At 40.6% G+C, this 15,303-nt stretch overlaps 1 protein-coding gene across 2 annotated transcripts in view; it reads right to left on the bottom strand.

Moving 5' to 3' along the window:
* Positions 1-7,005, bottom strand: part of SLK (STE20 like kinase) — a 58,839-nt gene extending 51,834 nt beyond the window's left edge. For both annotated transcript variants that reach the window (XM_032311830.1, XM_032311831.1), the window contains exon 1: positions 6,829-7,005. In XM_032311830.1, the coding sequence (XP_032167721.1) occupies positions 6,829-6,978 (150 nt within the window). In that variant the 5' untranslated portion in view covers positions 6,979-7,005. The remainder of the gene's footprint in view (positions 1-6,828) is intronic.
* Positions 7,006-15,303: the final 8,298 nt, after the last annotated feature.

Below are 15,303 nucleotides of genomic sequence, written 5' to 3'. Positions count from 1 at the left end.
TCTTAACAAGTAGAACTCATGTACACATATAAAAGTACACACAAAAATAATCTGTAAATATATATATGAAACTGGTAATAGGTACAATTATGGATATAAAAGAGGGAACCGTAACTGGAGTAATGGTCAAGACGACTAAATTTATTTCTAGTAAGTTAATTTTTATAATAAATAGACATTCTTTATTGTATAATTAAAAATTAATTGAAAAATAAATTTGCACAACCTTTCTAGGGTAATTTCATAGCAAGCATTAATAAATGATCTTTATTTTGCCCTAACAATTCTACTTCTAGGAATTTGTTCTAAAGAAATAATTTATACCGGGTATATGGACACTTGATATATGATGGAGGCACTGCAAAGCAGTAAGAAAAGGATAGACATTTCAGTAAATAGTGCCAGGATAATTGGATACCTATACAGAAAAAATTAAACTGTTGAGCAAAAAAAGCTAGACACAAAAGAACACATAAATAATTACATTTATATGAAGCTCAAAATGCACCAATAACTTGCAGTAATCTAGGTAAGAGGTAATGGCAGTTTTGAATAGTACTGCGACAGTGAAGAAAAAAGATAATTCACGAAATATTTTATAGAATTAACAGGCCTTGGTAATTACATTGGGTTTGGTAGGTAAGGAAGCAGAAGGTGTTAAGAATGACCTCCAGGTCTCTGGCCTATGTAACTGGTAGATAAAGATGTCAATTACCGTACAGAGAACATAAAAGAAGCAAATATGGAGCTGACATCAAGAGTTCGGTTAGTTTGTATTTTGCACTTGTTTAAGAAAACTGTGGGATATCTAAGTGGAAATCTCTAATAGATACTTGGATACTACATCTAGAATTCAAAAGGGAGGAGGTCCTGGAATAGAGACATAAATTGCATTTAGACGGTAACTGAAGCCACAGGAGAAGATGGACTCTCATAGGAAAAGAAAAAGAAAACAGGGCCTATACCCAAGTCCTGTGGTAGCCCAATACTTAAAAGTTACAAAAGGGGGAAAAAAGCTAGCAAAAATCCGAAGAATAGACACAGAAATGGGAAAAACATTAAAAAAATGTGGTGATCTAAAAACCAAAAGATGAGCTTTTTAAAGAAAAGGACTGGTCAAATGTCTCAAATGTTTCTGAGAATAAAAGTATGGTGTAAGTATCCACTGAATATAGAAACATGGGAAATCCTGAGACCATAGCAAAAACCATTACCTAGGGGGTTGATCCAAATAAATAATATAAAAATGTCACAGAACCAAAGGATATAGGTTTTTGGATTGAAAGAACTAACCAAGAGGCCAGCAAGATGAAAAGCACAGGGAAAACCTGCATCAAAGTTTGTATCACCGGGCGCCTGGGTGGCCCAGTTGGTTAAGTGACTGCCTTCGCTCAGGTCATGATCCTGGAGTCCTGGGATCAGGTCCCACATTGGGCGCCCAGGTCCATGGGGAGTCTGCTTCTCCCTCTGACATTCACCCCTCTCATGTGCGCACTCTCTCTCTCTCTCTCTCAAGTAAGTAAGATCTTAAAAAAAAAAAAAAATTTATCACCGTGAACAGGGAGGGGATGAAAAGAAATCTTAAAAGCTATGATAAGAAAAAGACCACAAAGAATCACAAAACAAAAAAATTTTTTTTTAAACTTAAGATTTTACTTATTTATTTGTTAGAGAGAGAAAGAGAGAGCACACAAGCAAGGGGAGGGGCAGAGGGAGAGGGAGAAGCAGGCTCCCCACTGAAGAGGGAGCCCCGAGGCAGGGCTTGATCCCAGGACCCCGAGTCAGATCACAACCTGAGCCAAAGGCAGATGCTTTTTTTTTTTTTAAATAGTTTATTTATTTATTTGGCAGAGAGAGCTCACAAGTAGGCAGAGAGTAGGGGGAGAGCAGGCTCCCTGCTGAGCACAGAGCCCAACAAAGGGCTCGATCCCAGGACCCTGAGATCATGACCCGAGCTGAAGGCAGAGGCCTAACCCACTGAGCCACCCAGGCACCCCACCAAAGGCAGGTTCCCCAGATAAACTTATTTTTGAACTAGAATTCTATAACCAAACTATATATCAAACATAACATTATAATAAAGATGTATTCAAAAAGAAAAGATTTTTTTAAAAAGTACCTTCCCATGGATCCTTTCTCAGAAGACTAACTCAAGACTATATAAAACCAAAACAAACAGGAAACTCCAAAAGGAAATACAAAGCATTTAAGACACTCTTGAAGTGCCTGGGTGGCTCAGTCAGTTAAGCATCTGGTTAAGCGTCTGCCTTCAGCTCGGGCCGTGATCTCAAGGTATGGGATTGAGTCCCACATTGGGCACCATGCACAGTGGGGAGCCTGCTTCTCCCTCCCCCACTGTCCCTCTCCCTGCTCTGTCTTTCATTCACTTGCTCTCTTTCAAATATATGAAAATTTAAAAAAAAAAAAAGTGTTCAACTCTTGACTTCAGCTCAGGCCATATCTCAGGGTTGTGAGATCGGGCTGTCAAGGCTCTGTGCTCAGCAGGGAGTCCACTGGAGATTCTCACCCTCTCCCTCTGTCCCTCTTTGTACTCATGCTCTGTATCCTGCTCTCTTTCTTTCTCTCCCCCTCACAAATAAATAAATCCATTTAAAAAAAAAAAAAAAAGACACTCTGGAAGCAGTTTGAGCTCCCAACACTTCTAGGAAGAAAAATTATACTCCATTATTGAGAAATACTAAAAACGACCTAGAGGTAAAACATACGCATAAATAGGAAAACTCAGTATCAGAGATATTTTTTCAAAATTGATTTATAATTTTAATAAAATCTCTCCAAAAAAACACAGCAGGGTTTTGTGGAACTTAAGCTAATTCTACAATGTACATGCAAGCACTAAGAGCCAAGGACCTACTAGATACTGTTGATGAAGAACATTGGGAAGTTTCCTCTAGCAGAGGACTTATTTTAATGCTCTCCTAAATAAGTAAGAAATCATACAGAAACAGAAACAGATCAATGGAAGAAAATCGAGATCACAGAAACAGATGTTTTATAATAGGACCCTGTCAAATAGGGTCCTATTATAGGGTCCTATTTATAATAGGACCCTGAGAAAAAAAAGTTTACCCCTAATGATAGGTTCTGGGATAACTGGGCATTCACACAAGGTAAAAAAATGAAATTAGAATGCTACTTCAAACCATTTATAAAAACCAATTCAAGGTGAATTGGAAACTTAACTGTTAAAGGCAAAATCATAAAGATTTTAGAAGACAATACAAGGGGTTATCTTCATGATCTCAGGTTAGGAAATAATTTCTTAAACACAATACAAAAAATATTAACTGAAACAAAGAAACTGACAAATTGCACCACATTAAAATCAAGAACTTCCTATTCATAAAAGGGCACCATAAAGAAAATGAAAAGACAAGTCACAAAATAAGGATATATTTAGTAAATGGTTAAAATTCAGAATACACTACAAATAAACAAGAAAAGGGCATCCAATAGGAACAAGAATTAAAAACTTGAACACAAAAGAGGAAATCCAAATTACCAATAAGCTTATAAAAAGAATTACTTAGTAGTCAAAGATGAATTAAAACCATAATGAAAAAGTCACATCAGATTGTCAAAAATTAAAAATTCTGACAATACCAAATGTGGAAAAAAAGATGCAAAGCAAGGAAATACTCATACACTCCTGGTGGGAATGTAAATTGATAGTTTGGTATCACTAGTGATATTAAAGTTACACTACTCTATAACCCAGCAATTCTCCTCCAGAGTTAACTCTTAGCAAAACTTATATATAAATACACCAGAACTTGTATAACAGCTAAAACTGGAAAGGAATGATATATCCATTAATAGTACAATGGTAAATAATGGTGATATAATCATAAAATGGAATCCATGCAAAATGGAAATAAACTACAACTGTAGGTGATAACGATGAACCTCACACGCGTATTTCACTATTTTTTGAAAAAAGGCACATGTCCATCAAGGGCCATAAAAAGAATCACTTTCATCCAGCACACAGGAATTCAGTTTCTATTCAAAACATGATTTTATGTCAATCCAAACATAAAAAACTGTGAGAGATACTACATATCTTCGTTAATAAGTCAAATAATACTACATTTAAAAGAGAAAATAAATTTAAAATAGTGAAGATTTTTCAGGCAAGAAGGTAACTGTTACAGTTGTATAGTGCTGAACGGAGTCGAAGGAATACAACTGTATGACAGAAAAATGTTTCAAATAAACTAAATATGTAAATGAGATGATTGCCTGTTCACCATTGATCTTTGTAACAATTACTATTATTTATGAGCAAACGAAAGAATCAGTTTTAGAAACAGTTTTCTACTACATACTACTACATACAATATCAAGGTTTGCTAGCTTGTTCCTCCACAAAAAGGAAGTTTATAAATTTAAAATTTGTAGAGATCTTGGAAAACAAAAAAACTTTTAGGAAAAAGGCAAAACAGGCCATGTAAGCTTAAATTTTAAATTTTCTTTAAAAAAAAAAAAACTCAGAGCCCATTCCCTGGAAGTACAGAATAGTGAAATGAAAAAGTAAAATGCAAAGAACACATACTCTTTAAATATCACCCTTAAATAGTAATCAAGCTCACAATTATTATCTTTAACACAATTTTGTAGTGTTCAACTACATGGGGTAAGTCTCTTATTTTTTCAGAAAATTTTCAATTGATGTTTCACTATAGGAAGATATGTTACATTTTGCAGAAAGTGTCATTAAAAATGAAATCCCCACAATCTGCCTGTGCCATGGGAAAACAAGAAAATGGTTTACTATCTTTGTAGGCTCCTTTTCCTGTCTCATCCCATATTTTACTTTTGAGCTCTAAATGTAATTAACAGTAATTCCTACCACTCGCTGAGCCCTTCCACATGCCTTATCTTTATTCCTTTAATTCTCACACACTGACAAGCAAGTCTTACTGATGAGAAAAATTAGTATTTAAAAATAAGGAATTTGTCCAAGGTCACAGGCTGCTATTGAGAGAGCCTACATATATGGTCCAACTCCAGAGCCAGTGTAGCCAATACTACACTGTTTCTATTTGATAAAACATTTATACCATGAAAACTGCCCATAATCACCTAGCGCATTCTAACTACTGGATTCCATATGCCCTGAGGATTTATTTTTACCTTTCTTAGATAACTGCGTATTCACAGTATGATAGTTCGTGAAGGAATCTAAACAAATGTTTAGGAAAATGCAGAATTTTCCAGCTAAGAAAATGAAGACCCACAGAAGTTGTGTTCTGTTCAAGACCACAAAGCTTGTTTGTGACAGACGGCACTAAAAGACAATTCTTGACTCCCAAAAGTGATCTTCCCACAGCACTAAAAGCTCTTCCTGTCTTACTTACACTATACTGTAAGATCTTGCTGCAACCCATACTCTACCCTCCACACAAACAGTGAAGTTTATTTTGCCAACGTTGACAGCATAGGATAGCTTCAATACCATTCACATGCAGGTAACAAACGTTCTTTCAATCCAACAGATACAGAGATGCACCATGTGCTCAGGCAATACAGGAATATCACACAAATGTGTATCATAATTCTGGGCCCTAGTTTTATCATTAACTACAATATGTAACAAGTGCTATAGTAGCCATGTGACAACATGTTTTGAAAGCACACAGAGAGGAGTAGCTATTCCAGCTTAAGTGAAAAAATAAGGACTGGGAGCTGTGACAGGCATTTGAGGCAGGGCAAAGGCAGAAGTGTGATGATACTTAGGAGAAAAATGTTATCATTTCCACCAATGGACATTAAGTAAAAAACAACAGTAAGTACAGGGTCAGAAGATGAGAGTTCAAATCTAGACTGTGACTTAGGTGACTTTAAAAATTTTCTGAGTCTCAGGGTCTGGGGGTGGGGGGCCGAATTACGTGAAAGTGACTTAAAAACTGCAAAACCCTGTATAAAAGTAAGTTATTTATGTTTTCACTTCTAGGCAACCCTGTGGGTCCTTCCTCCTGAACTGAGTCTCATAAAAACCTCACCCTTCAGGATGAAAATATTCCAATGACATCATTCATACACTGCTTATGAAATAACAAACAGTTAACACTAATCCTTCACGTTGAGACATCAAAACTCAACTGAAATAAACATACATAAAAATATGTCTGCATATATGGGTATTTTTAAAAATTTCTTAAGCACTAGTATTGACTTCTAGTCAAGGACTGCTGTAATTATATTTAGAAACTAGTACCAGATGCAGGTTTTCTTCTGGAAAATTTCTATCAGAAATTCCACTCCGTTTTAGAGCATGCTGTCAAGCAACCAACTGAAGAAGAGCCTGCAAGCAGCAGTCACTCTGCTCTCATCCAAGAAGACGGGTGTGTATTAGCCATAGATAAAACCAAATACATGCGTCTGGACCCTAAAAGGGGACTGCTTTAGTCCAAGCATCCCATAAGTGAATGCGAACAGCTATAGACCAATAAAAATCCACTGAAAAGCAAACCGAGTTTCTGATTTTAAAAACCAGACCCCTCCTTTAAACTAACGAACCCCGTCGTTTCCTTTAAAGTTTGACAGAGGAGACTCTATAACCCTGCCTCCTTTTAGCTATTAGTCTCAACTACAAAACAGGCCCCATTTTGTTCAACCTTACACCCTCCGGTCTTAGCTACTCCTTGGATGAGAACCTCAATAAAGTTCTACTGTACCTTTACGAAGTCAAAAGAAGGGGCAAGAGACGGGAAACGGACCAGGGGAGCGAGAAATCCTCGTGCCACTCCGGACCAGGGGCAGTTTTATCTTAACAAGTGCAACTTCCCGTTTTCTCCTTCTTACCTTGTACACTTTTCCAAAGGCTCCGTCCCCCAGTTCTCCTATGATTTCCCAAAACTCCTCGGGGTTCAGATCCCTCTTCACATGTTCGTATTGCTTCTTCTTCTTCTCGCTCCCCAACTTGAAGATCTTACGGAAATTGAAGAAGGACATTTTTCCTCCTGGCAGAGTTCCTTGCACTTAAGGACTAAAGGCAACAATAAAAGGCAAAGTTTCTCCTCCCTCTTCTCCGCGCGAGCCCGGCGGGCGGGCGGAGACCGCGGGCGCGGGCTTTCCCGGCTCCCGCCGCTCCGGCCGGGCCGGGCCCCGGGAGGGCGGGGCGCGACGCGGGCTCCGGCCCTCGGGGCGAGGACGCGGGGGGGCCTTTGCGGGCTGCACGGGCGGCCCCTCCGCCGAGCCCGGCCCGCGTGCCGTGCGGGTGGGCGCCGGGCGCCCGGCCGGCCCTCAGGGGGCGGCACCTGCCCGGACGCTAGTCCCCACCCGGGCCGGCCCGACGGGTTCGAGCGGTCCGGACGTCCGCGGTCGCCGCGGCTTAGGCCCGTGTCACGGCGAGTCTCCTGGGGCGGCGACCACTCCGCGCGACGGACGCGGCCGGCGGCCCCCGAGCCGGGCAGTCGACAGGCCGAGTTCACCCGCCTCGGGCCACTAGCCCAGGGTCGCCTCCGCAACCGTCTGCTCCCGCGGCGCGAGGCCCGCGCGTCCCTTCGGCTCTGAGGCGCCGCCGCCGCCTCGCTCGCTCCCCAGCCCACACAGCCTCGTCCTGGAACGCGCGCAGACGCCGACGCCGCAACGCGCCCGCGCTCCCTCGGCCGCGCGCCCCGCTCTCCGCGCGCTCGCGCGGGGGCGTCCCCTCTGGCCCCGCGCACGCGCGTTGAGCTCTGCCTTGTGGCTGCCGGGAGGGGCTTGCGGGCCGCCTGGAGGGGCGTGGAGTATGGGCGCCGGGACTCCGAGCCCCTTGACGGTCGCTACAGGTTTGCCCTCCAAGCTCCAAATCTTTGTCAGCCCACCGCTCTGGTGGCTTTGCCGGGTGGACACGACCCTGTTGGTTGCGCTAGCCGATGTTGCCTCCGTTGTGGATCTGGAAAATTTATGTAAAGAGTGAAAGGGGAGCTGATGTTTGGGGCCCGAAGGTGGAACTTTTCCTCTCTAAGGGGTGCCAGAGTATTGTGAGAAGGGAGTCTGTTTTGTGGCTGGGAGCTTGGGAGCCAGAGCTTGCCAGCTCTGTGACCTTGGGCGGGTAACCTCTCCAAGCTTTAGTTTCTTCATGGTGAAATGCAGACCCGGGAGAGTTGTGGCGAAGAATAAATGAGGCAATAGATCTAAGCCCTTAACATGCTGCCTGCACAGGCAAATGTTGTTTTCGTTCTTGCTGTTGTACAAGTGTGCCGGTAAGAGAGGCATTGATACATAAATACAGCTTAAGCTCACTTCTCAAGTGATGACCGCGACACTCCCTGGAGGGTCATGCACCTTCTCCTATCCACTTCCACAGTCGTAACCCTGGTGCTACCCTTCGTGACTCCATCTGAACCACTGACTAAGAACTTCACTTCTTGACCTGGCTCCGGCCCCCTTGGGCAGCCTGAGTGGAAGACACCTAGGGCCCTGATGTGGGCGTTGGCTCGAGTAAGCGGCTGGTGACCTGCCTTCCCCTCCTCCCACAGACGAGAGCTCTTTCAGGCCAGTGATTTGTTGCTCATCTTGGTATCCAAGAACCTGGCAACCTTCCTGACATATAATGGCAAGGCAGATCCCTGGAAGGAAGGAAGGAAGGAAGGAAGGTAGGTTGGTTATTAGAGAAAATGTTGTGTTACTATCTATATAACACCCCCCGCAACCATTTTGCCCTCCAGCCCCAAAATGGCACAATAAACTCCTCTTTCAGTAAGGTTATGATGATTGTGGATTTTATTTTTTTAAGATTTTATTCATCTATTTGACAGAGAGGGAGAGAGAGATCACAAGTAGGCAGAGAGGCAGGCAGAGAGGCAGAGCGGGCAGGGGAAGCAGGCTCCCGGCTGAGCAGAGAGCCCGATGTGGGGGCTCGATCCCAAGATCCTGAGACCATGACCTGGGCGGAGGGCAGAGGCTTAACCCACTGAGCCACCCAGGTGCCCCTGATTTTATTTTCAAGATCCCCTTGTCTTTCAGATAGTTTTATTGAGGTATAATTGTTATGCAATAAGTTGCACGTATTTTAAATAAACATTTTAATGTTTTGAAAAATGTATACACCTGTGAAAACAATACCATAACCCATTCTAATTAGTGTCATTTATGTAGGTGGCACTACATGTAAAGGTAACATACTCATTATGGAAAATTAAGAAATGCGCAAGGAATAAAAAGTACTGTAATTCTACCATCCAGAGATAACCATTGGTAAGATACATACAGTATTTCCAAACAGAATTTTTTGGCTGTGCATTAACTTTTTTTTTTAACTGGGATAAAATTGTATTGCATATAAGAGTTTACATCCTGTACTTTTCATATTCCAGTATTATTAGTAATTATTTTCTTCCATCATGAGATATTTAGATTACTTAGAACTTTTCTCTGTTTTAGATAAAACACTGATAAATACTTTTGTTCACAAATACTTTTCCACATATTTGATTATTTCCTTGGGATAAATTGCCAGAAGTAGATTTGGGTCAAAGGGTATAAACCTGTTTCCTTTTTTTTTTTTTTTTTTTTTTTTGTTCTTTTAAAAACGGAAAACCCTTTACTGTTTTCTCAAATTAAAAGAGAGCAAGCATATTCTTGTTGTAAATTAATTCAAATAATACAGAAATTATCAACTACAAAGCTGCCTGTCATTTTCTCCTCCTGCGTTCCCCTCCCCAACTTCACCTCCATCCTAGACACTGTGAAATTTTAAGCCTATGAGCATCAGGGAACTTTGGGGATGGGTGTGTAACAAAAAAGTTCTAAAACTGGATGGTGGTCATTTTTTTTAAAGATTTATTTATTTCAGAGAGAGCACATGTACATACACAAGAGCATGGAGAGGGACTGAAGGGGAGGGAGAGAATCCCAAGCATACTCCTCACTGAGTGCAGAGTGTGAGGATGGGAGCCCCACAGACCACCAGATCCCACGACCATGAGATCATGACCTGAACTGAAACCAACAGTTGGATGCTTAAGTGACTGCACCATCCAGGCACTCCTGGATTGTGGTGATTATTGCACAACTCTATACATTGACTAAAAATGATTGGATTGTACACTTACAATGGGAAATTTTATGGTGTATAAATTAAACCATAATAAAGCTACTTTTAAAAAGTTAGACTTATAGAGATATATTTAACCATATTTTTTCTATGCATACACTTTTTTTTTTAAGATTTTATTTATTTATTTGACAGACAGAGATCACAAGGAGGCAGAGAGGCAGGCAGAGAGAGAGGGAGGAAGCAGGCTCCCTGCTGAGCAGAGAGCCCGATGCGGGGCTCGATTCCAGGACCCTGAGATCATGACCTGAGCCAAAGGCAGAGGCTTTAACCCACTGCGCCACCCAGGCACCCCCATGCATACCCTTTTTAAATATAAAAACAGTATCCAGTATGGATCATGGACATCTTTCCATGACAAATAGATCAGTCTAATCCTTTTTAATGTGTGCAGGGAGTCCCAGTGTACAGCTCTACCATAATTTATTTAACCATTTCTTTACTGTTATGTGTATAGGTAGTTTCCAATTTGGGGTCATCATAACACTGCAGTGAGCATGCATGTGCAAACATCTTTGTATTTCATTTGTGTATTACATTTCCTTACTACAAAATTCAAGTGGAATTGCAGGGTCAAGGACCATATTCATATTAGAACTTCTTTTTCCCAAATTGGCCTCTACAAGGTTGTGCTAATGTATACTTCTACCAACCACGTATGAGAGTGCCAGTTTTACCATACCCTCGATAGCACCAAGGTATTGTCCCATATTCTTAATGTTTGCCAAGCTGATAACCCAAAATAACCTCTAATATGCAATTATCTGATAATTAATGGTGTAACCCCTTTCCAAATGTATGTTGGCTGCCTTTGTTTCTTACTCATCATATCAATCAATAATATCAAATGATGTTAGTATTGTATCAATGAGGTGATGAAGTCCAACATGTTTTGGTGAGATGATCATGGAGTTAATAATAGCTTATACATTTTTTCCATGAAGTTATAGCCACAGAAATTATTTAATAATACCAGAGGAGATGTCATGTAGACAGATGTAGATTTTCCCAGTAATGACCATGATATTAAGACGTTTATGTTATTTATAAATTATAATTTGGCTTCCTTGAATTTTTTAACCCGTAAAAGTGAAGTTTAAGCAGTGACCATGTATTCATTTAGTACACACATTTTGGCTCCACCCACTTTAAAAATAGTTTAAAACATTCTCACTAACACCTGGGTGAGGGGAGACCCGTCTTCACCATTTACGAGATGACTAACCTTCACGGATAACCATTAGTATATCATCAAAAATTGAAAATGTGTTGAGTGGTTAGTACATGACAGGCTAAGTGCTAAGTGGTTTTCACCCATCATCTCATCTCAACCTCCTATCAACCCAGTAAGGCCGGTGTTATCGCTGACCTGATAGAAAAGCAAGGAAAACTGAGAGTTAAATAACACGGTCATTGCCTCAGAGGTAATAACAGCAGATTGGAACTTAAATCTGAGTCTTGGGAAACCATACTCCCTAGCATTTAGCAAGTCCTTTGAGACCGTTTCCTTAGCCTTTCTGAGCTTCTGTAATAGCTGTCTCACAGGACTGTTAGCGCTGAGATTTCTTTCTCCTGCCCTTCTTAATTTGAAAACATACTCTACTCACTGTCTCTATGTCTTTAACTCCCAAACACACATGTATGTGGGTGTGTATTTCTGGGTGTATATGTACGTGAGTATACATGTATGTATATTTGTGTATGAACATGCGTACATATATTGTGTGAATGTATGTATAGGTATGTGAATATATGTGTATATGGGTATGTGTAGGTACTTTCCTGTGTGAAAATGTGTATATGTGATGATATGTGTATGTTTGTCTCTTTAGGCCAGGGTGCTTTGAAGGCAGGGACTGGTTCTTGTTCACCCTTACATCCCATGTGTCAAACTCAGTGTCTTCCAATTCCATAAATTTTTGTTGAATAATGAATGAAACTGAAAGAACTTTGTGCCTACTGAAAGTAAATTACATGTCCATTTCTTTCCTCTTCCTTATTTCTGACTTGGGCACTAAATTTACCAGCACATTCTTTAAATACTACTGCATAGGTTACATGGAAGTAGCAAATTCCTTTGGTGTTCAAGTGCTCTGTGGTGTAAATACCTTTTTCTGTCCTTGTGGAGTTATATTTTTAGAAAGCATTTTTTTCAGGTATTTTAAGAAAATAACCTGCAATTATAGCAATTGTTCTCCTAAAATAGGATTGTGTGTCTTTCAGGAATTCCAAATCCGATTTTTGGTTATTTTTTCCTATTTTAAAGTAAACAAATCACCTGATTTAAGTTGTTTTTGTTTCAAAAGGGGAATCTAAAAATATCCTGCTTTCCACTTCATCTCCCTTTTTGCGTCATACAACATTGGTACACTCACACTCCCACCCTCTCCTCATTCCTAGCTACTTCTGCTGAAATGAATCATAAGCTTTTGGCAGTGTAATGGCAAGTCTTAACATGTTCAGATCTTGAGAAATTAAAAAATGAAATTGTACAGACATACTTCTTTTACAAGTGGCATTCAAATTACAGTTTAAAAAACGTAGACACTAACATCTTTTGAACCGTAAAGGCTTGAATAGTCAATATGGAATTTATTTCATCCAGATATTAACTAACTGCAGAATTCAAGAAGTCAGTCCTCTAGAGTTGATGAAAGACTTTGTGCTATTTTATTGCTCCGTACTCTTATGTATTATATGTCTTCAGTCTTTGTTTCATAAGATATATGTTGGATGTGATACTTTAGAGCACTGGCTCAAAATTGTTTGTCCCGTCATTAACTGGCTCTAAGGGCAAGTGGCTTCTCAACACTGAGTCTTACACATGAGCTTCAGTTTTTAACAGAGATGGCTTCAGGGAAATGAAACCATTCAGAATCACCCAGAAAATAGGAAAACTGATCAGGTAAGATTTTTGTAGCAGTTTGCCTCTTCAAAATGATCAAATGATCTCTAAGAGCCCTTGCAACTATAAAATTCTGTTCTCATTGTGAGCCTAACTTCAGTTGCCTTACATATTAGTACCTGTGTCCATTTTTCTTCTTTTTTTTTTTTTTAAGATTTTATTTATTTGTCAGACAGAGATCACAAGTAGTCAGAGAAGCAGGCAGAGAGAGAGAGGGGATGCAGGCTCCCCGCTGAGCAGAGAGCCCGATGCGGGGCTCGATCCCAGGACCCTGAGATCATGACCTGAGCCGAAGGCAGAGGCTTAACCCACTGAGCCACCCAAGCACCCTGTGTCCATTTTTCTGATCTAATTATGACTAAAGAGTAAATAAATGCAGCTGGAACTTAAGAAAGCAGAGCGTGTCTGTCAAAAATCATTGAGAATCCTATGTACACTGAAAAAATTTTTTTTTAATTCTGAGAGAGAGAGAGGCAGGGGGAGAAGCAAAGGGAGAGAATCTTAAGCAGGCTTCACATCCGGTGCAGAGCCCAATCTCACAACCCTGAGATCCTGACCTGAGCTGAAATCAGGAGTCAGATGCTTAACCGACTGAGCCACTTAGGCATCCCTGAAAATTTTTCTTGAGATGACCCTTAATAAATTTACCAAGTGAGGGACGCCTGAGTGGCTCAGTCAGTTCAGCATCTGCCTTTGTCTCAGGTCACAGTCTCAGGGTCCTGGGATCAAATCCCACATCTGGCTCCCTGCTCAGAGGGTCTGCTTCTGCCTCTTCGCCCCCCTCCAACTCGTATACATACATGTTCTTTTTATCAAATAAATAATATCTTTAGGGGAACCTGGGTGGCTCAGTGGGTTAAAGCCTCTGCTCAGTGGGTTAAAGCCTCTGCCTTCGGCTCAGGTCATGATCCCAGAGTCCTGGGATCGAGCCCCGCATTGGGCTCTCTGCTCAGCAGGGAGCCTACTTCCCCTCGTTCTTTATCTACCTGCCTCTCTGCCTACTTATCATCTCTGTCTGACAAATAAATAAATAAGAATCTTTAAAAAAATAATATCTTTAAAGAAAAAAAAAAGAAATTTACCAAGTGAGTTGAGAAATCCTACTACATGCATTATCTAGGGAAGGAGGGATATTTTCAGAGTAAAGTCAATGCCTATCTTCTATAAGAAATGTTCAGGCTTTTGCTCTAAAGAAATAACTTCCCAGGTCCTTGCTACCTTCTTGCACTCTTCCTCATTTCCTCTTCTACTCTTTCAGAATCTGACATCTCACCCAGGTTTTTAATGAAAACTTTGTGACTGCAAGTTCCTCTTTCACAAAGCTATCACAGCAATTACGAACCCCCGTTTGTGGTTTATTACAGCAAATTATTAACACAATCATGAGACACTCCCCATTTGTCTGGAAAATCACAATCTTCTCTATTTCCATGGCTCATTTTTCTTATTGCTACATGAAGAAATGAACCAATATAGATTCCTATTAGAAGTAAATTTTTCTCAATATATATCCCTGTGAACTTCATTTCTAACAAAAATGGACAGATTATTTGTGATGGAGTGTTCAGCTGAATACAAAATATGTATCCCATATTGACTTTTTAATAACTATTTAAAATTAGGGGCTCCCAGATGGCTCAGTCAGTTGAGTGTCTGACTTGATTTCAGCTTAGGTATTTATTTATTTATTTATTTATTTATTTAATTTAAGATTTTATTTGAGAGAGAGAGAGATTGCGCATGATTGGAGGGAAGGGGCAGAGGGAGAGGGAGAAGCAGATTCCCTACTGATCAGGGAGCCCTATGTGGGGCTCCATCCCAGGACCCTGGGATCATTACCTGAGCTGAAGGCAGAAGTTGAATCGACTGAGCCACCCAGGTACCCCTTAGCTTAGCTCTCGGTATCAGGGTCATGAGTCAAACCCCACATTTGGTCTCCAGGCTGGGTGTGGAACCCATACCAAAAAAAAAAAAAAAAAAAAAAAAGAATTGCTACCTTTTATTCACTCCCTCACTGAACTGACAGTATGATTTTCAGCTATATGCCAGACAATCTCCTAAGGACTGGGGAATCAGAATCAAAACAGACCTAATAAAACAAACAAAAATCTATGCTTCTTGGAATTGCTATTCTAGATGGAAAAGAGGGATTTAAACAAATAATAAAAGAAATAGTATCTTCTAGCCCAGTGATTCTCAATTAGGGGTGATTTTGTCTGTTCTCCAGGCCCCCAGGATATTTAGCAATTTCTGCAGACAGTTTTGGTGGTCACAGCTGGGGAGGGGGATGCTACTGGTGTCTGATGGGTAGAGGCCAGGGGTTCGGCCAAAC

This window comes from Mustela erminea, chromosome 14 (genome assembly GCF_009829155.1).
Source record: "Mustela erminea isolate mMusErm1 chromosome 14, mMusErm1.Pri, whole genome shotgun sequence".
Classification (NCBI taxonomy): Eukaryota; Metazoa; Chordata; class Mammalia; order Carnivora; family Mustelidae; genus Mustela; species Mustela erminea.
This window is presented reverse-complemented; position numbering and strand designations above follow the sequence as displayed.